Source organism: Colletotrichum godetiae, assembly GCF_030913485.1.
Source record: "Colletotrichum godetiae strain CBS 193.32 chromosome Unknown BDP55scaffold_13, whole genome shotgun sequence".
Lineage (NCBI taxonomy): Eukaryota > Fungi > Ascomycota > Sordariomycetes > Glomerellales > Glomerellaceae > Colletotrichum > Colletotrichum godetiae.
In genome coordinates, this window is record NW_026851261.1 from 766,809 (window position 1) to 788,672 (window position 21,864).

Here is a 21,864-nt window from a genome sequence, read left to right on the forward strand (position 1 = left end):
TGGTTGGTCGTTTTTCTTGGGGTTTGAGTGGTTGCTTGCTTAGGTGTTGTGTGATGTGATCTGGCGATGTATACTTCTATGACTTGATAATCAGAGGTTGATGGAGTAGTCCTTGGTAGGAATATATGATGAGTTGTAGAAAACTAAGGTAAGTGTTTTCCTGAAGTATGCCGGCAGGAAAGAGCCTTCAGATAAAGTGGAAGCTATGTCTGGCTCGTAGGCCAAGGTAGCCATTAAGGTACCCTGAAAATTCGATTCTGCTGCCTTGTTGGAACCGGAATAGGGCATGATGCCATCCAAGAATCCCGCGTGACTGCAAGATTTAGGACCTCTGTGGTTGAGAGCCGTGTTAGTCCAACCTAGCTAGGCACGGTAGATAGTTGGGTTCTGTTCAATCGGCCCACCGAAATGAGAGGAAAAAAACGCTGCTTTCACATCCATACTTATTACAAATCTAATTTATTGGGACTAGAAAACATATTCTTTCAAATTGGCCGTTGTTTGTTTATCCAGGTCTTCAAATACCGACACCACGATGGCTTCAACAAGCTCGGCCTCGGTGTACATGGCTCGGTGTGGCCCAAGCTCCAAGCTCCCAAGCTCCCCAAAACTTTCAACTCACTCCTGGTTTACCCTTACACCTCCCTCTCACAAACTTCATCTCATCCACAAATTCCCTCACGCCATCTATTCGTCCTTCCCCTCATGACGCGCAATGCATTGAGTCAGCGGTCGGAGAGAAACATACAGATAGTAAGCGTGCACGCACCGTGGTAGATGCCTCGCCTACCGCCCTGCCTTTTTCGCCGCGCCCACGCCATCTCCCCCTACGCCGCCGTCCTCCTGCCGGCATGCCGCGATATACCCTCCGCGGTGACCGAGCTCCACTGGATCAGGTCGCACGTCGCGAGCAGCGGTAGGCAGTTGCCTTCAAAGGTGCTGCTACCGGCGCACGATGACCAAGAAGCCCGCGTCGCACGCCTCTGCGCAAAACGCGGCCGCGGCGTGCCGCTGCAGTACGTTCTCGGCTCCCAGCCCTTTGGAGCCCTCGATATCAAGTGCCGGCCCGGCGTGCTCGCCCCGCGCGCAGAGACGGAGGCGTACGCGCTGCACCTGGCCGATATGATCTCGCTTGGCCAGCTGCCGGGTTTTGAGAGCAGAGACCTGCGAATCGTTGACTTTTGCACGGGCACTGGGTGTATCGCGCTCGCTCTGTATGAGCGTCTTACACGATGGGCCAAGAAGCTCAGCATCACGGGCGTCGATGTCTCGCCCATCGCCGTCAACCTCTCGCGGGAAAACCTGCGGCACAACCTGGCTGCGAAGTCACTCATATCGCCATCTCCCGATAACGAGGTGTCCTTCCAGAAAGCAGACGTCTTTCAGGAGGCTGATATGCAGTCACTTCATCAATGTGACGTGTTGGTGTCAAACCCGCCGTACATATCACGCAAAGTTTGGACCTATGGCCAAGGCCAGATGGGCTATTCGGTGCGAAAGTACGAGCCGAAGCTCGCGCTTGTGCCAGGGGAGACGTCACCCACGTATGAATGGTGTGATCATGCCGATGTCTTTTACGCTAGACTGCTCGACATTGGGAGCCAACTACGCCCGCGAGTCTTACTATTCGAGGTGGGAGACGAGGAACAGGCTCTCAGGGTCGTGAAGCTCGTCAGACGCAACGATTCTACGAGACATGCTTCGTGCGAACTCTGGAGGGACTGGCCAGACTTGTCGTCCGAAGAGCATGAAGTGAAATCATTTGATGTCGATGGGGAGATGATTACCGTCAAGGGCAGCGGGAATGTTCGATCAGTCTTGATTCGTCCATGAGACAGTTTCAAAAAGCTTGGATACATACGCGTTAATAACACCTACAATACCACATCAGATCATGTCGAGCGCTTCACAAATTGCGGGAGAACAGAAATTCAGAATCGTTCCACCAAAAGATGTTAATTCCGGCTTCGCAATGATAATCCGCAGCAAAAGCAAAAGATTACTGCCCAGAGGCGGATTCGAACCGCCGTCAACACGGATCGCTGTATAGAAGAACCACAACGTATCATCCTAACCAACTAGACGATCTGGGCCAGTGGTTATTGATATCATGAGTGATGCGGCAGGGATCTAAGAATCGCAAAACGATCTGGAAGTGGATTTTGCGCTGGTTCTGCGCGGGAGATCTGCTATCTTCCCCTAATTTTCAGCGGTCGAGCAGCGGACGCAGGGCCAATGACCGCTATACGTTTCCCCGTGCGTCCCTTAGCCCAGCTCCGTCTTTGTGCTTCACAATCGAGAACATGAAGGCTCGGAACTTAAGATGACCAAGACCCTGACCCTGTGCCATAAAACAAGGGACGCAACGGCGATGAAGTCATTTCCCACAAGGAATTAATCGTGTTTCCGTTCTGATTATGCAGAGACATCGTGTCTCTGCTGCCCACGGGTCAGCTGGACCTTGTGCGCCACAAAAGAATTGAGATCAGACAGCCGGGGTCCAGATGGCGCAAAGAAACATTCCGCCCATGAGCTTGACCGTCAACGCTCGGGTGCGCGTGTTCAGCCATCAGCAGTCTTTGAACCCAAGGATTCGGATGGTTCCTGAGTGTAGAAACATTTAAATGAAAGGGGTCTTCCCTTGCACGCCACACCAAAGAAATGCGCGTCATCGGGCGGCACACGCGTCTTGCCGTGGTCCTTTGGGATGGGGCCGGAACGGCAGTGGGAAAGGGTCCAGATCCGATTACTGGAATGCTGGAAACGTAGATCAACTCCTGCCATAACTGACGGCGTTTGAGGTTCCTTGCGGGTTAGTTTGATTAGCAAAACTGAACGCGTGGGAGACCTGCAGCTTGGAAAGCGAACCTCTTCGTGATGGATCGGATTGACCTCCAGCTTCGGCTTCACACGAATTTCATTGCAACATGAGTTTCTCGTGACGATGTCAGGGCCGGACGGTGACTTACATGGGTCTGTAAGCTTTTCTACTATGGATATGAATTAAGGTATCCGTAGACTTAGAGTGCCAGGATCCAGATTTCGGCTATCTCATGCCGAATCAGGTCGGGGGTGCCATATCTTATCCGGCATCAGCTTCGGGCGGGGTTCAAGTTCCTCCTTTGAATCGCAACATCAATTACCAAGGGTTCACAAGACATGTCATCCGGAAAGCGCGTCATCGAACCATCTTCGCGAGCCTTGGCGAACTTGGAGTCAGGGGGCTTCATCGACTTGGAAAATGAAGCCGGCAAGCTCCCGCAGTATGACCCGGTTACGTGCCCGGATGGAGTCATTGACCTCTCTGGTGCCATCAATGGTCTAATGGATGATGTGCTAGCGGAGGAAATGGACCAATTCTCCAAGACTTATGACTTTGCGAAAGGCATGAGTAACTCATAATTCAATTAAGAGTTGGGACTGACACGACACGTAGCAACTCGGTACGGGGATGTTATGGGTCCGAAAGGTGAGTATCAAGTCTCTTCCGTGGTGTCTATACCGTGTGCTGATGACAAGTTGAAAGAGCTAGCCAAGGCGATGAGTAGCTTCATAAATCGCTATTTCGGTTCTTCGCGCCCGGTAACATCCAATGACATCCTTGTCACCAACGGTGTGACCTCACTCCTAGATATGATGGCATTTGGCATGTGCGACCCGGGCGAGGGTATCATGGTCATCACTCCAACTTACATGATGTTCCCTCACGATCTATGTGCCAGAGCAGGCGTCAGCCTGATCAGAGTAAACACCGAGCCCATCGAAAGCCAGTTCGACGAGCAATCTGCCCCTCTGCTCATCAACGCAATGTCCAGAGCACACGCAGCAGCCCTGAAAGACGGCATTGTCCCCAAGGCCATCCTCCTCTGCAACCCAAGCAACCCTTGCGGGAGGACCTACCCACGCACCACGTTAGTCAATATTGCGAGATTCTGCGGGCAGAAAGACATGCACCTCCTATCCGACGAGATCTACGCCATGTCGACCTTCACCACAGCGGCAGGGACATACGGACAGGTCCTTCCATCGTTCACCTCCGTGCTAAGTATACAGGACGACCCACCTCTCGGTGTGTTCGCGGAAAACATTCACTGTATGTACGGTGCAAGTAAAGACTTTGGTTGCGGTGGCTTGAGACTCGGGTTCCTCGTGACCCGGAACGAGCTACTCTGGCGCTCTCTAAGGAGGCTGGTTCTGTTTACGTGGGTCTCGAGTTTCTCGACTGCCTTTTTCACGCACTTCTTGCTCGACGAGGAGGCAGTCCGTAGATACTTGAAGACGTATCGGCAACGGCTCGAGACGCAGTATAAACTTACTGCACAGCTTTTGACAGAGAAGAGGATTCCTTTCGTTCCAGCTAACAGTGGGGTTTTCATCTTCGTTAAGCTGACGGATTGGTTGGATCATGGAGAAGACCTGACTAAACTCGCCGGGAGCCGCGAGATGAGACTTTGTCGACATCTTTTGCATGAAGCAGGTGTCTTTCTCAGCCCTGGAGAGGTAGGTCATTCCATGAGACTCAGCTCAGCTTGCCATAGGAATGACTAACACCAACATAGCTCTCGCTCTCGACTGTCCCGGGCTGCTTCAGACTGGTGTATACCGACAAACGGGAAGCGATGCCCAAAGCTATCAAACGACTAGCAACGGCACTGGAAGAGATCAAGCAGCGTCCTAGGTCGCAGTCTTCTTGGTCCGTAATGAGTGGCCTAAAAGTCCAGGGTACCATGAACGTGGAAGAGGATATGACGAAGGTATCACAACGGACTTCGATTGCGCGCTTGTTGCTCTGCCGTAGAGCATAATGGCGCCAATACACCTCGCTGTAGATGAAGAAGAGGCAACGAAGCCAAGGGGAGATAAAAATAAGAGTTCCACGAGAACAATCTCGCTGAAATGCAAAAGTACTGACCAGCCTGGGGGTCGAACCCAGAATCTCCTGATAATACACTTAGTCGTAGTCAGACGCCTTGCCATTGGGCCAACCGGCCATTGATGAAGATCAGGTAGCGGAAATTATACTTAAAGGTAGGGATGTACGCAGATTGCGCGAAAATTCAGTCCACGACGAACTGCGAGTCAAAATGACCCCCCTGTTGAAGAGATGATGCTGCAATATGCTATTGTATTGTTCATGCCGGCATCTCTGGGCTTGTCAGCAATGAGACTTTGAGTGTTTGCGAAGCAAGAATCGCTGGAAGCTGTTTGTGTGGGTACACCGAATATGCACTAAAGCGATCCACTCAGACAAGTACTTGCTCACTGCAAGGTCATCAATCTTTATCTATCGCAAGAGGGAACAAATATGGAAACACCGTGATTTGAATTCTTTATTTCGTCAAGAAATGAACAGTTGTAGTCCACTGAGAACAAAAACTCGGTGATGGGCACATTGCCGACTTTCCTAGATGTCGTTTCCTGACAGACCGGTCGCTCACTTGCTGGGCTCAAATGGTGAGTTGCGTCGTGTTGTTCCCTCGTGAGACTGACAAGCCGAGAATGAAACAGAAGTCAAAATTTCCAAGAAATCACAGGATTCAAGAGCTGACTCTAACTAGGGCCTGTCCATACTGTCTCATATTCAGCCTCGCCAGGAACATACATCCTCACCGGCTCAGCAGACCGCAACATCAGACTTTACAACCCGGCATCTCACGACCAGCCCCAGCGCTATAGCTCAGCCATCAACAGCAACAGGCCACCGGGAACAGCCAAGGCCGCCGTCCCGGAAGGCCGCCTCATCCAAACCTACGCCGCCCACGGCTACGAGGTCCTCGACCTCTCCGTCTCCTCCGACAACGAGCGCTTCGCCTCCGTCGGCGGCGACCGCGCCGTCTTCCTCTGGGACGTAGCCACGGCCAAGACGATCCGCCGCTTCGGCGGTAACGCGCACGGCCACACGGCGCGCGTCAACTGCGTCTCGTTCGCGGGCGATGGGGACTCGCTCGTCATCTCAGGGGGCTTCGACACGAGCGCGCGCGTGTGGGACGCCAAATCCAACTCGGCGAAGCCAGTACAGGTCTTGGACGAGGCCAAGGACGCCATCACCGCGCTCGCGGTGCGGGACGCGGAAGTCATTGCAGGGAGCGTCGACGGGCGGGTGAGGAGCTACGACGTCCGGATGGGACGGTGCGTGACGGATGTTATCGGCGCGAGCGTGACGAGTCTCAAGCTCACGCGGGACGGCAAGGCCATGCTGGTCGGATCGTTGGACAGCAAGATCCGACTGATGGACCGGGAGAGCGGGACGTGTCTGAAGACGTATGCGGGTGATGGGTGGAGGAACGAGGAGTTGCGCGTACAGGCCGTCCTCGGCAGCAAGGAGAAATACGTCATTGCGGGCGATGAGCTTACGGCTGGCACGGGGCCTGCCGGGTTGAACGGCGATGGCAAGATATGGGCGTGGGACCTCTTGACGGGCAAGCTAGTCGCGACGGTCCGGGTTCCATGCCCAGAGGGCTTCGAGCCCAAGAAGAGAATGTTGGGCAAAGATGGCAAGGAGAAGGAGAGGAGCAATGTTATTAGTTGCATGGCCTGGAGGGGTGGTGGATGGGGAGATCAGTTCTGCGTCGGCGGCACGTCGGGAGTAGCTACGGTCTTTGGTTCACTCTAGAAGCCTTTAATGATGCATCGCTATGATATCACCGCAACAGTGATGAGGTATCGTCATTCCGGACGTTCACGTATCTAACAAAATCTTCCAAATCATACAGAGTCATGTCCGTCTCTGACTCCGTGGTAATCTACACACACGCGTGGATGTTCCGCAGACGCCCAACACCAATGTACCCAGATGCTTCCCTGGAAATCCCCAATCGGTGCCAACCAAAAATTACATAGAACAGCAATCGTGCTTTGAAACCACTTCGGTTGTTTAGTCCATGCCGACATACTTGAACCAGTTCGGGCGACAGTCGTCCTTGTGCAGCCAGGCCTCACCATCAGTGAAGCGACCCTTCACACAGCCCTTGCACTTGTTCGAGTTGGGACAGTTGAAGAAGGGAATGTGCTGGTACCCAATATCGCGGAACCTGATGCATGTTAGTTGAGTATTCCTTCGAATGGAGCTTTGTGAAGCTTGACAAAACGTACCAGTGGATCTTGGACTTGTCCTCAAAAAGACCCAAAGCAATGCTATGGACAGGAGCATCGCCCCATCTCTCGTAGAAGAAACCTCCAGCGCGGTCCAGATGTTGGAAGTAGTCCTCATACGCTTGACTCCGCCAGAAGTCAATATCGGCAATCTCAAAGTTGCTCCAGAAATGACAGGTAGAGTAGCCGTTCGCATCAACGTGGTTCTCGGGACGACCAGCCTTATCGGTGAGCCAGTCCATTGCGTTGTTCTCGTGAAGGTATTCGGGGTGCTGCGCGAGGAACTTTCTGGTCTCGGGCCACAACGTCGGGATGGACTTGGGCGCGTCGTACAGGTTGACGGTGAAACCATATGTCTTGTTGTTGTCCTGCATGTAGCGGAAGACATCGTAATCAACGTCGCAGAAGAAATGGACCTTGGGTTCGACACGCCAGTAGTACTTGGTGTGCTGCAAGGCAGGGTGCTTGTAAAACATGCCACTGTTCCAGCGGCACATGGAGTGGTACGAAACCTTATCGGCGTATTGAATGTCGTTTTCCTTGAGAATCTTGACGGATTCTTCGTACAGGTCTTTGTTGATCCACGACGGCATCTCCCAGTGCTCTTTGGGGATGAGTTCTACCAAGTTTGATTAGCGCAAGAGCCGCGCAGAGAAACGTTGCAAAAACTTACCGTATCTACACTCAGCCTTGGTGGCCGCCTGGGTCCTCCTCTTGAATTCCTCGCTGAAGGGAACCTCGTTGAAGAATGTCCAAGGGTAGTTGAACTTGTGGTTCCAGGTTCTCTCGAGATCGACCATGGATTGGATCATTCCATCCAGCTCCTCGTTCCTGACCAGCGCCAGCAGGGTAGCGTTGATACGAGCAGAATCCTCGATGCCGGGGGCATATTTGTCGGAGACATATGTTAGAACACCTTGAGGCTCGCCGGTAGCTGTACAGAGACACTCTTGTCAGTTATCTGTGCGATGACTTCGCAGCAATTGCAGGCGCAACTTACGATCAAGGTTGGGGTCCCTTCCATTACCGTAGCGCACTGGCTTCTGGCTTATCGGCCTTTCGGGGCCAAAGATCTGATAAAGGAAGAAGCACCAAAGCATCACGGCAGCTAATGCCAGAGCTCGAACTGGGCGGGCGACCGCCATGTTGGCCGATGGAGTGGAAGCAAGCTAGCGATCGTGGGAAGGATGTGGGAGAGCGGAGGTATCTCGACGTCGAGCAATGTCAGGTTCGACGTTTGCGCAAATAGTCAACGGCTAGCGGAAAAGCCAGGTCGTCGAAGTCGATCGGGTAGTGTAAGATTCCTCGGTTGCGGCTCGTGCCGTCGGTTTTTGAAGGCCGTTCGGTGGTGTGGAAGGGAGATTTGTTGATCACTAGGCCAGATTGAAGAGTGACGCGTAAAAAAAATCGGAAAAGGGGGCGTCGATGGCAGTTGTCCCAGGTCGTTGGATGCTTGAGGCTGATGTCACCCCATGAAATTTGCCAATTAGCGTCTTGCATTGGGAGAACCAAGGACCTATGGGCGCTTTGTCCAGCTGTCCAATCCCTGTAATCAGCAATAAGGGAGGAGCAGAACCCCCGCGCGCCCCCCCTCTATCCGGCATCCTAAGTTCCTAGCACCACCGGCTCACTGAATGGCTGTCGCGAGTAATTGCGACAAGCACTTCTGCAACGCGTCTCTTGACGATGCCGGCAAATTAGCCCAATGCCGACACATCGCCCCCTAATTCCATGACTTAAGCCTCAATCCCTCTGCCAGCGACCTGGCTACCTTGGCAAACAATGGCATTCGCCGCAAAGCTCGGCGCCTTGACTGATGAATTGGTCGAGGTCATCACATCGACACCAGACAAGGTGGGAGACGGTTCATCCCATCTTGCATGAGCATACACAATGCAATGCAGCTCGGCCCGTCGCTAACACCAACAGCAGCACATCAGTCGAGAGCGCTTCAATCTGTTGCGCGAGTCTTCACATCGCAGTCTCAAGTATCACAACCTCCTGCGCACCAATCAATTCGACGTTGAGAATCAGCTCGTTGGCCTGGAGGAGCGGTTCAGGGTCCACCATCGTGAAGGCTTGGCGGATGCCTTCAAGGAGCGGCTCGATGCGTTGTCACAACTCCGAACCAAATGGCATCCCGACATCCTTCATTTTCTCCTCGAACTTGCCGATAAACCAACACAGAAAACCCGACTGAGCGACTTAGAACTCCTCAGGGAACCCGAAAGAGACCCCGAACCGCCACTAAGATGGGAAGATATCGCGAAAGAGGATGGATGGCACGAGGATGCCGAGATATGGAACTCCATTGATTACAGCGATCACTCTGGCGACGAATACGGCGAGACCAAGTCAGACACATCAAGTGTTTCTGACGAGACCTCGCTCTCAACTCTTGATACATCGATCGGCAGGAAACCGGAGGATTTCGAGATTGCTTCCTCTGACGAGAACGCCCTCAAAATTGTTCAGGAAAGCCAGGCTTGGAGGATGGAAGGCAAGAAGACCGCCTCTTCAGCCCGACCACAAAAGATCGCTGTAACAGAGTTCCAGACCATGAGAGAAGCCCTCTTCATGTTGCAAGGCCTGCCCACAACGTTATTCCAGAAAGATGGCCTTCCCGACCCTGTGTACCAGATATCCAGTCTTGAATGGGATACGCACAAAGCACTTTTGAGCAGCTACGTGGAATGCGGACGTCAAGTTTCCCAGATACGGACTTTCTCGAAGAGACCTCAGACGGCGCCACTCTTTCAAGTTTTCCGTGACAATGTCATTGCCAGTCTACAATCCTTTGACAAGAGATTATCCCACACCCAGATTAATCTGGCAGTGGCGCGGGAAGATACGGTCATCAGCATGGCAGCAATTCTGGAGGAACTCAGACCTCGGATAGAACCCTTAGGGTCTCTCTCGGAGATTGTTAGGCAGCTTTACGATCCTGCGAATGGCGGAGCGTTCCGCTTTCTTGAGCTTCTCTATGATGAAATCAGCAGGGCCCAGCTTTCAGGTCGCGATTCGACTTACGACTTCCTGGGACGCATATTCTTCAACTGTTTTCAAGTCTATCTCCGACCTATTCGACTTTGGATGTCAGAGGGGCAACTCGTGCCAGGCGATAAGATCTTCTTCGTGTCCGAGTCGCCAACCCAAGTTCCACTCCGTCATGTCTGGCAAGAACAATTCAAGATGAGGCGAACATCAGAAGGTGTCTTGCATGCGCCCGGTTTCCTTCAGCCCAGTGTTGGCAAGATCTTCACGGCTGGAAAAAGCATCGTCGTTCTCAAACATCTTGGGAAATTTGATGCACTTCGTCAACTCTGGGACGATCACGAACCTCCTTTAACGTTCGATTCAGTCTGCCCGCCAGGCCTGGAACTTGCGCCATTCCCCGAGCTATTCACATCGGCCTTCACTCTATGGATGCAAAGCAAATATCATGCAACCTCGGAAAGCTTGAAACAGGCGCTCTTTGATTCTTGCAACCTAGAGGCGAATATCGGCGCCCTGCATCACCTCTTTCTCATGACTGATGGAGCTGCGGCTGATGAGTTTTGTAAAGGCGTTTTTGCCCGGCTAGATGCTCTCAGGCCTGATTGGCATGACCGATACTCCTTGACTGGTCTGGCTCAGGAGGCGTTTTCCCTACGAGTTGATACCACCCGGCTCTTTGTCACTGTCCGAGTCGAAGGCCAGAAGAAGTCTGTCGTAGCTGGGCGCGATCTTATCCGGACGGCCTTGCCAGAAATCGTTCTGCAGTATCGTCTTCCCTGGCCAGTGCAGCTTGTTGTCACTGAAGACACAAGTGCCCAATACCAAGCAGTTTTTACGTTTCTGATGCAGATCAGACGCGCCATCGGTCTCATCCAACGCAACCGGATCCTCGACGAGCTTGCTTCCAGAAGCGATGTATGGGGCAGCAAAGCGATGTACTACTTGCTCCGCTCAAAGTTGATGTGGTTTTGCAACTGCATCCAGACATATCTATCGACGTTGGTTTTAGCCCCTTACACAGAATCCCTCCGCTGGAAATTGCGAGAGGCCTATGATGTAGATGCCATGATCAGGCATCACGAAGCCTTCGTGAAGCAAGTTATCGACGCAGCATGTCTCGGCAGAAAACTGGATCCCATACGCGGTGGCATCCTAGACATTATGGACCTGGCTGCGAAACTTGAAGACGCCCAAAGCGCTAGCGTCGCCGAGGAGGCAGAGGAACAACAAGAGTTATCCCGTCTTTCCATCATGTCCTCGCCGATGAAAGCGAGTCCCCGCCGCCGAAAACCGGCTGTCTACGCCGAAGACAGTGACGACGACGGTGCGGAGCGCCTCGGGACCAAAACCAAAAGGGGCGCAATTAATGCAGGCAAGGGCTACCTAGAATGCCTGCGGGAGATTAAGACAGACTTCGAGAGGCACCTAAAGTTCATCTGTGGGGGCCTACGAGGGGTTGCCAGGGCTTCAAGCGACGAGGCGGCTGTGAAATGGGACCTCCTGGCTGAAATGCTGGAGGTGGGTATCAAGGAGGGCGCTTGAAAGTCGAAGAGCCCTGCCAAGTTGGTAGGGTATGGCTAGCAAAATTGAGAACTTGGTCCTGGAGACCCGCAAAACCATTAGAGTTTACAGAATTCCGGAAAAGGATAGAGATCGACATGGGATTCCTTGATTCCCATGCGGCTGTCAAACCACCGGGCCAACGCCAACTTTTCCCACTGCAGAAGGATGGATCCTGCGGCAGGTTGAAATTATTGGAATCTTGCAGCGATGATCTAGTCGGCTGGGTGGGCGGTCAACAGCAACATGAGACGATGCTCGGTGAGCGCCGCTGCCACGAACAGAGATTATCTTGACCATGTCATGCGATGCGATGCCAACCGTTACCGACTCAATGCAAGGTATTTCGACGATGAAGATGCAGACTTGAGCTTCAACCAACCGCTTCAGGGTGTTCCATCTCATAGGCTAATTGAATCCGCTAAGCAGTTGGCTGCCGTTGTCGTCCCTGAGAAAGAGACAACACCGTTCGCATAAGGGCGTGCTTGACTGCTAGTGTGGTGATTCATGATGGCTAGCGTAGACCCTTGGGGTCGCAACCACAAGACCGCTCATGCCGGAACCGACGGGACTCGCAACACCACTACGGTGTTCACGATGCCGCCCGACGTGCGTCTTTCCGGCGGTGTCGAGGCAAGATGCAATTCGTGCCCCTGCCCGCCAGGGGACGGGGTTCACTGATGCCAACTTTTATTGTCTCCAGTCAGCCTCGAACCTTGGAACGAGCAAGATCGACAGTGGGGCCCCAACGGTCGTAACTGGAAGCCAAGGGTCCCTTACAACAGTTTTCGTACCGGAGGGGGGGTGAGTGGGTTGTATCGACGCCGGCCAGGGTGCCGACTGTCAAGCTGGAGGCGGGTGAAAGACCTGCTGACATGCAATGTCCCTCTCTCTGCCCTCCGCGCGCTTCCCTCGCGGAAGTCCATGATCCGTCTACGGTGGCCGTCCACGTTTTGAGTTGAGTGTTGCGTTGGTGCCCGAGAGTATCCGTAGCAGCAAGGAACTGGGAACGGGAGCCCAACTCGGGAAATTGAAGCTCAAACCAGGGTGCTCGTGATCAGCTCTAGACTCTAGTGGAAGGTGGACCTTGATTCTACTACGTACACGTGTAGACAGGGAAAGTTATCCGCGCGGATTTGTTGAGGCTCGCCAGCGGTCGTTGCTGAGGACTTCATACGTTGCCTGCTGGCGGCGTGAACTTGGCTCGTCTACGCACTCCCTGGTCGATTAGCAAAGAATACTATTCGCAGCAACGCATAGCGTGACACCCCCTAGGTCGTGATGATTGAAATGGACTTGAGAGGCATTCCGCGATTGAGTTGAAGGTATTCGCGTCTAGACATTTGAGATTCTCGTGAAGAATGGTCACATGTGAAACGGTTTGAATGAAACGGAAGTTGGATGCTGTGTTGAGAGGGACCGTAATTCATCACCGGGAATTTGGTTTCGCCGACCTTCCGATACGGCGCGATGCCCCACCATCAGTGACATCCGCCACAGATGCACGGTTTGCCTGCCATATCCCAACTCCACCAAAAAGTTTCACGACAACCATATCATCACTTTGCGATTCCGCCAACCAAATCAGACCTTTCCGTCGCATAGTTTCGCGGAAGCCCGTCGCCCATCATGTCTGAACGAAAAGTGCTCCAAAAGTATTACCCCCCGGATTTCGATCCCTCCGCCCTCACGCGCAAGCGCGGACCGAAGCAGACCGGCCCCAAGGTCCAGACCGTCCGCATCATGGCGCCCTTCTCAATGAAGTGCACAACGTGCGGAGAATACATCTACAAGGGCCGCAAATTCAACTCCAGAAAGGAGACGAACCAAGCAGAGCGATACCTCAATATCCAGATCCACCGCTTCTACCTGAAATGCACGCGATGCTCGGCGGAAATCATCATCAGGACCGACCCAAAGATTGCTGACTACGCCGTCATCAAAGGCGCGATACGAAACATGGAGCCCTGGCGCAATAAGGAAGGCGAAAAAGAGAGCGTGGACGAGAGGCTGGACCGGCTGGAGCGCGAGGAGGCTGAAGCTGCAGGCGAGGAGGAGAAGAACGCGATGGCGGACCTGGAAGCCAAGAACGAGGACGCGAGGCTGGAAATGGCTGCCGCGGACGCGCTCGACGAGATTCGCCAGCGCAACGCGCGCATCCAGCGGTCTGAGAAGGACGGCGTGGACTTTTCCGAGTACGTCGTCCGGCCTGAGGACGAAGAGAGGGCGAGAGAAGAGAGGGAGGACGAGGAGGCTGCGAAGAAGGCTTTCGCTGCTGCAAGGGAGAGGCTCGGGGAGGAGATTATCGACGATGATGAATATGACGGAGGGGTAATCGGAGGACCATCCTCCTCCTCCTCCTCATCAGCGGCGGTAGCGTCATCCTCAACGTCAGGGGAGAAGTCGGAGGCTGCGGCGGCGGGGACCGTGAGGGATACTTCAATGATGCCGCCGCCACCGCCTCCGGCCAAACGCGTGGTGAAGAAGAAGAAGGATTACTCTGCGGCGCTTGGCATCAAAAAGAAGCCTTCACTGGTCTGAGAGCTGCGCGATATGGCAATTGAAGACCACAGGGCGTGGCTGCAGCGCTTTTTTTTTTTCGTTTCTATCCCTGACTCTTTGTCGCCTACCTGCATCACCACGCAGGAGACATGGAGAGCGGCTGCACGTCATTTTCCCTTTCATGCCATGAACAGGACTGCTATTTTACTTGCTGGTAAACCTTAATCTTTGGGCATGGCGTTTCGGAAAACGGAGGTCTACCGCACAGACTCTTCCCAGGGTACATAATCAAGGCATTGGGTGGACAGACGGTTGATGGCGTAAGGGTACACGTACAATTACAACGTAAGGTAGACAATGTTCAACAATCAAAGGTCAGCAGCGACAGAAGGGGTCGAAGCCCACCCCCATTTCTTCCCCCTCGTCTCCTTTAACTTTCAGTCCTTCGGACGATGAATAGCGAAAATAAACTCTAGCCGTCTTGCATTTTAAGACGTCACTTCGACGGTTCCCTTCCTCTCTCTCTGCACGTCGCATCTTCTTTGCTATGTTCTAAATGGTGCTGGGTAGTCTGTGCCTTTTTTGCAAGCCCCACTGTCGATCTCTGGCCTTGACAGGTCCAGCGCTGCAAAAGCTGTTGCGTAAGGGTGTGTGTGTCCTTGCGTTTATGTGTTGAGCGTGTGAATAGACTCGAAGATTCGGTAGGCATCTGACCTCTTGGCTCGGTGGATTTCTTATTGTGTTGCACGATTCAGAGTTCTGGGTGGCTAGACCGCGTCGATCGTGGCAGGGTTGACGGGTCTGAGTAGGGATGGAAAGGATGGTCGGCCTTTTAGAAACTGTGCGCTGGAAGTGGTTGCAGGTTCTAGATGGTTGCAGAAAGTTGTCCTCGTGGAAGACTACCATGGAAGAGGCTAGTAATTGTAGAAAGCAATGCATATTGCTTGACTTAGTGGGAGTAGGGTAGGAGCGGTACATTCTGTCATGGCCCATGATGGCTATAGTTCAGGGAAACCTTTGACGGCTAGACATGGCACGTCATTTCACTCTGTTGGGAGAATTGAGCAGTCACTGTCATAAATTCACGATTAAAGAGTTCTTAGACTCGGTAAAGCGTGTAGAGGTTGTAACGATTTATTCGTTCCTATCATAAATCATGGGAGAAAGTTTCGACGTCTCGAATTCATGTCTCCCGAAACCCTTTAAACCGCCAACGCCTGAGGAACATTGCCCTCCTAATCAAAACCCGCCATTGTAAAAACAAGCTCTCTCGCGCCAAATGCTAATGTTGCCGTAATTGTGAATTCATCGCGCTACGATCTCATAAATCGCATGGGCTCTGTTATCTGCTGTTCGTAGCAGTCGCTGAAAATGAAGTTACCCTCCCATCGATCGTGATGATTGGTATAGAGACAAGACCCCGGTGAAGCGGGGCCAGGTTGTAGAAACAATTCAAATTATCGATTGTTGTCTTAGTACGATGAGTCGTGGCTTGATGAAGAGTGGTGACCGTTGATAGAAGGGTAGCTTGTGCGGCCGCCGGATCTCCTGGTGGAAGAGCGGTTGGCAGCCTCCATTTGGCGCTTAGTGTGTTGGTGCATTGAGCGCATGTAGGTAGAGAGATCTGATGGAGGAGGAGGAGAGATGGGGATGGAGACAGAGTAGGCGTCCTGGCGAGCGGGCATGGTGGAAGGGCTCATATATGCGGTTTAGAAGTGTTTGTGGTTTTGTTTGTTGGTAAGCCGCTGTTGAGAGGCTTAACGTATAGACTTGGTAAGGAGTATTGAGAGTTGCTTGATGAGTTACGTCGAAGATAAGTGGTAGAGCTGCTTGTGTATAAGAGCTTGAGAATGTTTTGAGAACGGTGAGGTTGTAGTTATTGTAGCTGGATGCTGATGAAACGGGCTTTCAAGAAACGGTGGATGGCAGGAATGGTCCTGGGTTTATAAAAGAAAATAAGAGGGGCGAAAAGGGTCGGTGCAAGGCTTGTCGTGGAGAAGAGGTGAACACAGACGTAGGGGAAAGTTGGGCAGGACGGGGTTGTGTGGTGGTGAGCAAACCGGCCGCCCATCAGGCAAAACACAGGGTCCTCCGTCACTAGGGGGTGTTGCAAGCTCTGGGACCTACGCTAAGGTACACCCCCCTCCCCTTCTCCAAGGTAGAGGTCGAAGGGGGGGGGGTGGGGGGGGGGGGGGGTCTGAGTGTGTGAGAGAGCACACGAGAGAAAGCAGAGACTAGAGAGCAGAGCAAAAGCAGGCACCGTTCCTTTCTCCTCACCCCCTCATCCCTTCCCTTCCCACTCAGCGAAGGAGGAGCTGTTGCATATCTCGCCTACACTCAATCCGCTAGGGATCGGCAGTGATTGACGGCGTCTTAGCGTTCTGCTCTACCCCCGGGTGAGGTCTGCACGATATGGCGTAACTGGGCCGGGGTTGGGGCGCGAGTGGCCAATCAAGCAGACCTCCTCCACTGCTCAGTTATTGCCACGGAAAGGGCTGATGATGCAGTAAGCGGTACGGTGATACACTGCAGGGCCAAAAAAGAAGGGTGGTAGCGGTGGTTCATGGGTGCGGGAGACGGTCGAGAACGGAAAGACCCTGCTGATCAGATGTCCAGACCGAAAGTCACCGGGCATGTCATCATTAGCCACACACATACTCCGTACGGGCAGCTTGTTCCTCTCGCTCCTTGAAGAGAGCTACAGGATACCTATCGACATGTCGAAATGTTCCCCCTCCCGAATCTCGGACAAAGACAGCGACGATCACTCCCGTCCTTCTCCTTTTGTCTCTCATTCTTACCCTTGGAGGTTCTGGACCGGACGGGAGACCCTGAGAAAAGAGGCTTGAGGGGTTTCCGATCCATGCACTATCACTACGTAGAGATAGACATGGCCAGACTGCAAGCGAATAGGATTGTCTCGAACATCGTGCCCATCCCGACGCCAAAGGTGTGTTGGACCCTTGATATTTTGGCCACCCACCCTATGAGCTTACAGGAATGCATTATCGAAAGCTTGAAACCTCCCCAACTCTGATGGAGGGTCGGCACGTTCGTTGTACGATTGTGCTGCCACGGCTGCATAGTACCTCTTTCCCGCCCAAGGGAACGGGGGACATGCCATGAAAACTCTCGAATCAAGCAAGCGAGCGTACGGACAAGTAGCCATCCGCAAGCAAGCAGCCTGCGCAACGACCGACGATGGGGGTCCAGCCCGGGGGGTCACAAGCCAGCAAAAAGAAGCGTGTTCACATTAAAGACACGCGCTACTGGCACTTGACCAGAGCCGCCCTAGTGCAAGAGATTCAATGACAGGAAAGAAGAGGATGTGGTGCTTGTCTTGCTAAGAGTAGCAATAATGTGTGTGTGTGAGGAAGGCTGGCAACGGCGCGGCCAAGCAGTATCCAAGCAAGACTTGTCGTCAAAGATCGGCGGGTGGAGCAGACGTCATTGGCCGAAGCGTCCACGTCGGCCGGACCCCGGGTGTGGACGTTGCTGCCAGTGGGTCCGCCCAGTGTCCCATCTTCCTTCCTTTTTGCGGCTTGCCTTCACCAACCCACAGGGGCCACAACAGCTGCAACTGGGCGTCCAGTCGTCCAGGTCTGTGCCGGGGGGCGGGCACCACGCCGTCAAGGCAGAAAGCACGGATCCCGCCACAAAACAAGAGTTGTGAAGGTTAGCCGCCAAATCTGAAGCCATTCAGCAACTTTTTGGAACTGCTAGGCCCCCGGTTCTCTACCCTCTTCGAGAGCTGTCATTGGTTTGATCTTTATGTCAGTGGGAATATTGTCCAGATCGTGACCATGCGTGCCCAAACACCAGGAACGTACCTGACAGAAATTTCCATGATGCCCTCATGCCCACCATCCTCCGTCGGCATGGGAATTTGCTCAATTTGCCATGGCGGCGAGAGCGGCGAGACTAGACTTCGGCACTCTTAGGCCTCGATTTCCCATCCCCCTTCCTCCGAGAAATTGATGAGGATGTGAATTGCCCCCTTCTCCCCGGTGGCAACCCCATCCATCAAAGGCCTCTGCGTCGATTCCCATGATTCCCATGTCAGGGGGGATCTTGACGTGCCCCATCACGCCCTCCCACACTTGACCTGGACTACCGGAGCTGGCCCATGCCGAAGCTATTCAGAGTCGAAGAGTGAGCCGGCAGGGTGCCAAGATCAACAATGAGGGAAATTTGAACAACTTTCGGCCTCTCGATATCACGGAGCCGGGTCACGGAGGAGTAGACAAGGTTCGTTGCACCCTCACCGAGAAATTGGTGACATATCTCTTCAGGTGAGAGATTTCACAAGCAGTGCAAGAGTCAGGGGTCTACAAACTAAAACTCCGATACACGCTGGGGTTGAAAGGCCGGGGAGATCTGACGTGAGAGAAAACACTTTGTCGTTGAAGGAGAGTAACCGAAACAGCGGGTTTTCGCGTTTGTAGTTTGATCATTGATGGCCTAGAACCCCCCTTGGAGCATGGATTGCCTCCCTTGAGCAGCGGCGAGACAGCTCTGACGGAAGATAGGCGATACGCAGCAAACTGTAACGTAAGATAGACGGCCGGGGGGATCGCGAGAGGGATGGATGCTCTCATGGGGGATGGTCCACGAATGGATGCATGTGGACAGGACGTATCCGTAGTGACGGACAGACCTCGAACCGGCCGTAGCTTGTTAGGCAGACGACAGACTTTGGGGCTGGCTGGATGGGACACACAGACGTCAAGGCTGACGGAAGGCAGCTCTTCCATCCTCTCTGTCCGTGTCGGCCTCGCCTCAATCTACGTCGTTGGAGCTCTTTGGAGGTTGGTGTGTCGTTAAGTCTTGCCAATCAAGTCTCGTGTGAAGTCACGCTGCGCCACTAACCCGGCGCCCTATGATGTCATTCGCACTTCTGCACCCCTGGTCCGACGGTCGGATCCCCCCCTGCTTCTGGCCCAGTGAGCCAATCATAACGTTGGAGCGAGCGTTTTCTTCCATTTTCCCCCTTCCCTCCCTGGTAACGTTTTGACAAGCTGCTCCGTCACACACCACAGACACGCCCCCCTTTTCCCTCAAAGGCTCAAAGGCTGGTCCATTCCGTCACAGGAAGGAATGATACGCGCGACGACCTCATAGCACCACAGACAGCACCACAAGTTACGTCTTTCTACGTCTCTTTACGTCGACAGCCCGCTTAGACCGAGTTCCACGAGGCGGGAAAGAAACCCTTTTCTCTCCCAGAGCTTCAGATCTGCAAGTTTGCTAGCTAGAATGCGGCTCCCGTCTCGCTTCGTTCGGCCACGGCTGCATTGTCTGTCATGCACACCTAGCTACGATTAGAGCTAGATTCTCTTCTTTTTCGCTTCACCCCTTGCCACAGCTTCCCTATCATTGTGCGACGCTTACGATGGCTGACAATGAGGGAAAAAAGCCTCTCCCGTCTAAGTATGGGAGCACCCATGAAGCAGTTCCCGCCACCTGCATCATACTATGACTATCCACACTCTCCGTGAGCTCCTCTCAGCCTCGAATGGAGACTCAGGGCCGCGCCAAGGTTCCAGACCCTGACACTGTCTGACCCGGACCACAAGAGAATGAACAGCTCACATACCTCAAAGTGATAATATGAACGAACTGTTCTTTGCGCTACCGTCAAAGGTATGCCATCACACGTGATGACGCCATGCCTCTCACCTCACCTCATCTCTACCGGCCGCTATGCCCGAAGAGCTGCCACACACAACCAGATCTCAATCCTCCGACTTTGGGCGGATGGTCGTCCGTGACAGCATACCGTACTCAGCGACGACCCCTGAATTACAGCTGGTAAATAGGTATGGGCTGCAATGTGCTTTCGCCCCTGCGTGCCTGCGTCCTCAACTCTCGGCCACGGTTGGAGCCGTCCTAACGGCTAGACCACGCAGTATGAACGAATGGCCCGCATAATGACATCGGTCTCGCCTGCGATGGGCCTTTGATGAGGGCCGAGGGGTCGTGGAGGTCTGGGGAAACATCCTCTGAAACGTCATGAATGATGTTATACTACCTTAGAGACGGCTTCCAACCAGACATCTAATGGCCTCCTTCAATCCCAGGGAGAGAATTATCGGCCGACACCTTGTCCACAATGACGAGTCCCTATCTCCCTTCTCCCACTCAACATGAGTGTCAAGGTTCACGCGCCCTCAAACTTAGCGATGATAGTCCCGGGCTCGAGCATCATCGGAACGCCTAATAGAGGCCAGAGAAGATAGCAGCACGCCGAGTCTTTTCTCCTGCCCCCCTCTGATCCCCGAAACCTCTCTGACCGACCCGGTGCTTTCCCCGCCACTTTGCGGCACCTCTGCGTCCGAATTTACTGGGCCCGATGGATTTGAAGCTCTCGCCCATCGAGATCCTCGCCGCTAACCGTCCCGGTAATGATTGGCTCTCACTGAGCTGCTCGGCGATCCCCTCCGTCATACTGCCGGCCGTTCTGACTTCTCGAGCGCGACCTTCTCTGAAATATTGACGCTTGCTCTTCGACTAAGGGACTCGGGCACGTCGGGTAAGGCTGGAGCAGCTATCGAACGTCTTTCACATCCCCAGTGTTGAACATCGAGATCCTGCTATGCTCTACGTTTATCAGTCCACAGTTCTGTCGTTATGATAAGTCGCAGTAAACATCCTCGGTGGCGGTTGCCCGTTTTTTTACGGTACCACATCACCATTGGTTACTGCTAGCCTTCACTCTTACTCCTAATCCCTTACTACAGTGCTAGAGTACGTCGCCGTCACGCCCCGTCGGGTCAGATATAGGGGTTATACAGTTTGGGTGTCTGGGAAAAGAAGGTCGTGGTGGACGAATTGCTCCATATTCGCTACCCAAGTCCTCTAGAATCCTTCGAGATGTGCGTGTAACGCCCGACCGGTCAGTGAATCAGCGCTGGCCGGGTGTAACCTAGAGGACTTTACACATGGATGCCTCTGCCGTCAATCTGGCCACCGGCTCCAGTTATATCTGGTCGTGGCAGTGGGTGTCGCTCGGTGCGGGAGTGGTGACGGTAACGGGTGATGCTCGTTGAAGCGTAGTCTAGGCTTCTTGTCCGTGGATTTCGAATCAAAACCGATTGGCAACTCCCCGATATTTCGAGGGGGCATCGTGATATGGTTGCTCATTCTTCATAAAAAAATTAACATGCGAGCGTGGCGGGGGATCTGGAAGATCGTCTTCGTCGAATCGCCACTATCACCATCATCCCCCGGCGATTATGTCCTTATAGCAAGGGGTCTTTTTCACTTTCTTGAGCAAGCGGATAAGTACATCGCGTAATTACGAAGCAGATTTATCTTTGTCGTATATCGAATTCGTGCTTACCTAGCCCGAAGCTATTAATACAGCCTTGATTCTTCACTACCTACCACGGAGTTAGTCAGGAGGGAAATTAAGCATGTGGCTCTAGTAAGTACACGTCAGGCTTGAGCGTGGCGGAGACCATAAATATCAAACTACAATTTTGAGAAGTGGCCAAAGTTCTAGGGTGAGATAGCACGTAATGCGTACTCTGGTTTACAAACATCCACGACTAGCAATCAAACGTCGGGTATTTCTGTCGGTTAGGGACCAGGCAGACATGGGCCACTAAGAAGTTTTTGGTGAAGTCGTTCTTGAGGAATACCAGGCCTTCTCCCTCCTTTCCTAGGACATATCGAGTAGTTACCACCAGGCGGTACAAGATTGGACAGATT

General features: G+C 53.2%; 7 protein-coding genes and 2 non-coding genes across 9 annotated transcripts; 5 read left to right on the forward strand and 4 right to left on the reverse strand.

Annotated features, from left to right (window-relative positions):
- Window positions 1-777: 777 nt before the first annotated feature.
- BDP55DRAFT_726968 (HemK family methyltransferase) lies at window positions 778-1,833 on the forward strand (the record flags this gene model as incomplete). The annotated part of the gene is made up of 1 exon (XM_060579224.1): window positions 778-1,833. One exon carries the CDS (start codon window positions 778-780, stop codon window positions 1,831-1,833), a length of 1,056 nt encoding a protein of 351 aa, XP_060431784.1.
- A 170-nt stretch (window positions 1,834-2,003) lies between these two features.
- On the reverse strand, window positions 2,004-2,093 carry BDP55DRAFT_t121. The gene has a single exon. It is a non-coding gene; the product is annotated as a tRNA-His (tRNA).
- An 823-nt stretch (window positions 2,094-2,916) lies between these two features.
- On the forward strand, window positions 2,917-4,996 carry BDP55DRAFT_77021 (pyridoxal phosphate-dependent transferase). The gene is made up of 4 exons (XM_060581080.1): window positions 2,917-3,385; window positions 3,437-3,469; window positions 3,527-4,500; window positions 4,560-4,996. The coding sequence occupies exons 1-4, from the start codon at window positions 3,160-3,162 to the stop codon at window positions 4,803-4,805; spliced, it is 1,479 nt and encodes a 492-aa protein (XP_060431785.1). The 5' UTR covers window positions 2,917-3,159; the 3' UTR covers window positions 4,806-4,996.
- Window positions 4,909-4,991, reverse strand: BDP55DRAFT_t120. Its single transcript has one exon. It is a non-coding gene; the product is annotated as a tRNA-Arg (tRNA).
- A 200-nt stretch (window positions 4,997-5,196) lies between the features above and the next one.
- On the forward strand, window positions 5,197-6,629 carry BDP55DRAFT_658582 (WD repeat domain-containing protein). The gene is made up of 2 exons (XM_060574493.1): window positions 5,197-5,454; window positions 5,559-6,629. Exons 1-2 carry the CDS (start codon window positions 5,409-5,411, stop codon window positions 6,611-6,613), a joined length of 1,101 nt encoding a protein of 366 aa, XP_060431786.1. The 5' UTR covers window positions 5,197-5,408; the 3' UTR covers window positions 6,614-6,629.
- On the reverse strand, window positions 6,630-8,484 carry BDP55DRAFT_658584 (glycolipid 2-alpha-mannosyltransferase). Its single transcript, XM_060574494.1, has 4 exons — window positions 8,093-8,484; window positions 7,766-8,026; window positions 7,093-7,711; window positions 6,630-7,031 (listed from the first exon to the last, which is right to left on the reverse strand). The coding sequence occupies exons 1-4, from the start codon at window positions 8,235-8,237 to the stop codon at window positions 6,875-6,877; spliced, it is 1,182 nt and encodes a 393-aa protein (XP_060431787.1). The 5' UTR covers window positions 8,238-8,484; the 3' UTR covers window positions 6,630-6,874.
- A 217-nt stretch (window positions 8,485-8,701) lies between these two features.
- BDP55DRAFT_766965 (Spc97/Spc98 family protein) lies at window positions 8,702-11,631 on the forward strand (the record flags this gene model as incomplete). The annotated part of the gene is made up of 2 exons (XM_060580976.1): window positions 8,702-8,946; window positions 9,022-11,631. The coding sequence occupies exons 1-2, from the start codon at window positions 8,875-8,877 to the stop codon at window positions 11,629-11,631; spliced, it is 2,682 nt and encodes an 893-aa protein (XP_060431788.1). The 5' UTR covers window positions 8,702-8,874.
- Window positions 11,632-13,278: 1,647 nt separating this feature from the next.
- Window positions 13,279-14,190, forward strand: BDP55DRAFT_548773 (CWC16 protein; the record flags this gene model as incomplete). The annotated part of the gene is made up of 1 exon (XM_060568870.1): window positions 13,279-14,190. One exon carries the CDS (start codon window positions 13,279-13,281, stop codon window positions 14,188-14,190), a length of 912 nt encoding a protein of 303 aa, XP_060431789.1.
- A 1,079-nt stretch (window positions 14,191-15,269) lies between these two features.
- BDP55DRAFT_658597 (uncharacterized protein) lies at window positions 15,270-16,326 on the reverse strand. Its single transcript, XM_060574495.1, has one exon. It carries the CDS (start codon window positions 15,849-15,851, stop codon window positions 15,624-15,626), a length of 228 nt encoding a protein of 75 aa, XP_060431790.1. The 5' UTR covers window positions 15,852-16,326; the 3' UTR covers window positions 15,270-15,623.
- Window positions 16,327-21,864: the final 5,538 nt, after the last annotated feature.

Coding starts and splice junctions, on each gene's coding strand:
- BDP55DRAFT_658597 (XM_060574495.1), bottom strand. CDS start 15,851: ATGAGCCCTTCCACCATGCCCGCTCGCCAGGACGCCTACTCTGTCTCC.
- BDP55DRAFT_77021 (XM_060581080.1), top strand. CDS start 3,160: ATGTCATCCGGAAAGCGCGTCATCGAACCATCTTCGCGAGCCTTGGCG. Junction 3,386..3,436: donor GACTTATGACTTTGCGAAAG/GCATGAGTAACT, acceptor CACGACACGTAG/CAACTCGGTACGGGGATGTT. Junction 3,470..3,526: donor GGATGTTATGGGTCCGAAAG/GTGAGTATCAAG, acceptor ACAAGTTGAAAG/AGCTAGCCAAGGCGATGAGT.
- BDP55DRAFT_658584 (XM_060574494.1), bottom strand. CDS start 8,237: ATGGCGGTCGCCCGCCCAGTTCGAGCTCTGGCATTAGCTGCCGTGATG. Junction 8,027..8,092: donor AAGGGACCCCAACCTTGATC/GTAAGTTGCGCC, acceptor GTCTCTGTACAG/CTACCGGCGAGCCTCAAGGT. Junction 7,712..7,765: donor CAAGGCTGAGTGTAGATACG/GTAAGTTTTTGC, acceptor CAAACTTGGTAG/AACTCATCCCCAAAGAGCAC.
- BDP55DRAFT_658582 (XM_060574493.1), top strand. CDS start 5,409: ATGTCGTTTCCTGACAGACCGGTCGCTCACTTGCTGGGCTCAAATG. Junction 5,455..5,558: donor TCACTTGCTGGGCTCAAATG/GTGAGTTGCGTC, acceptor GACTCTAACTAG/GGCCTGTCCATACTGTCTCA.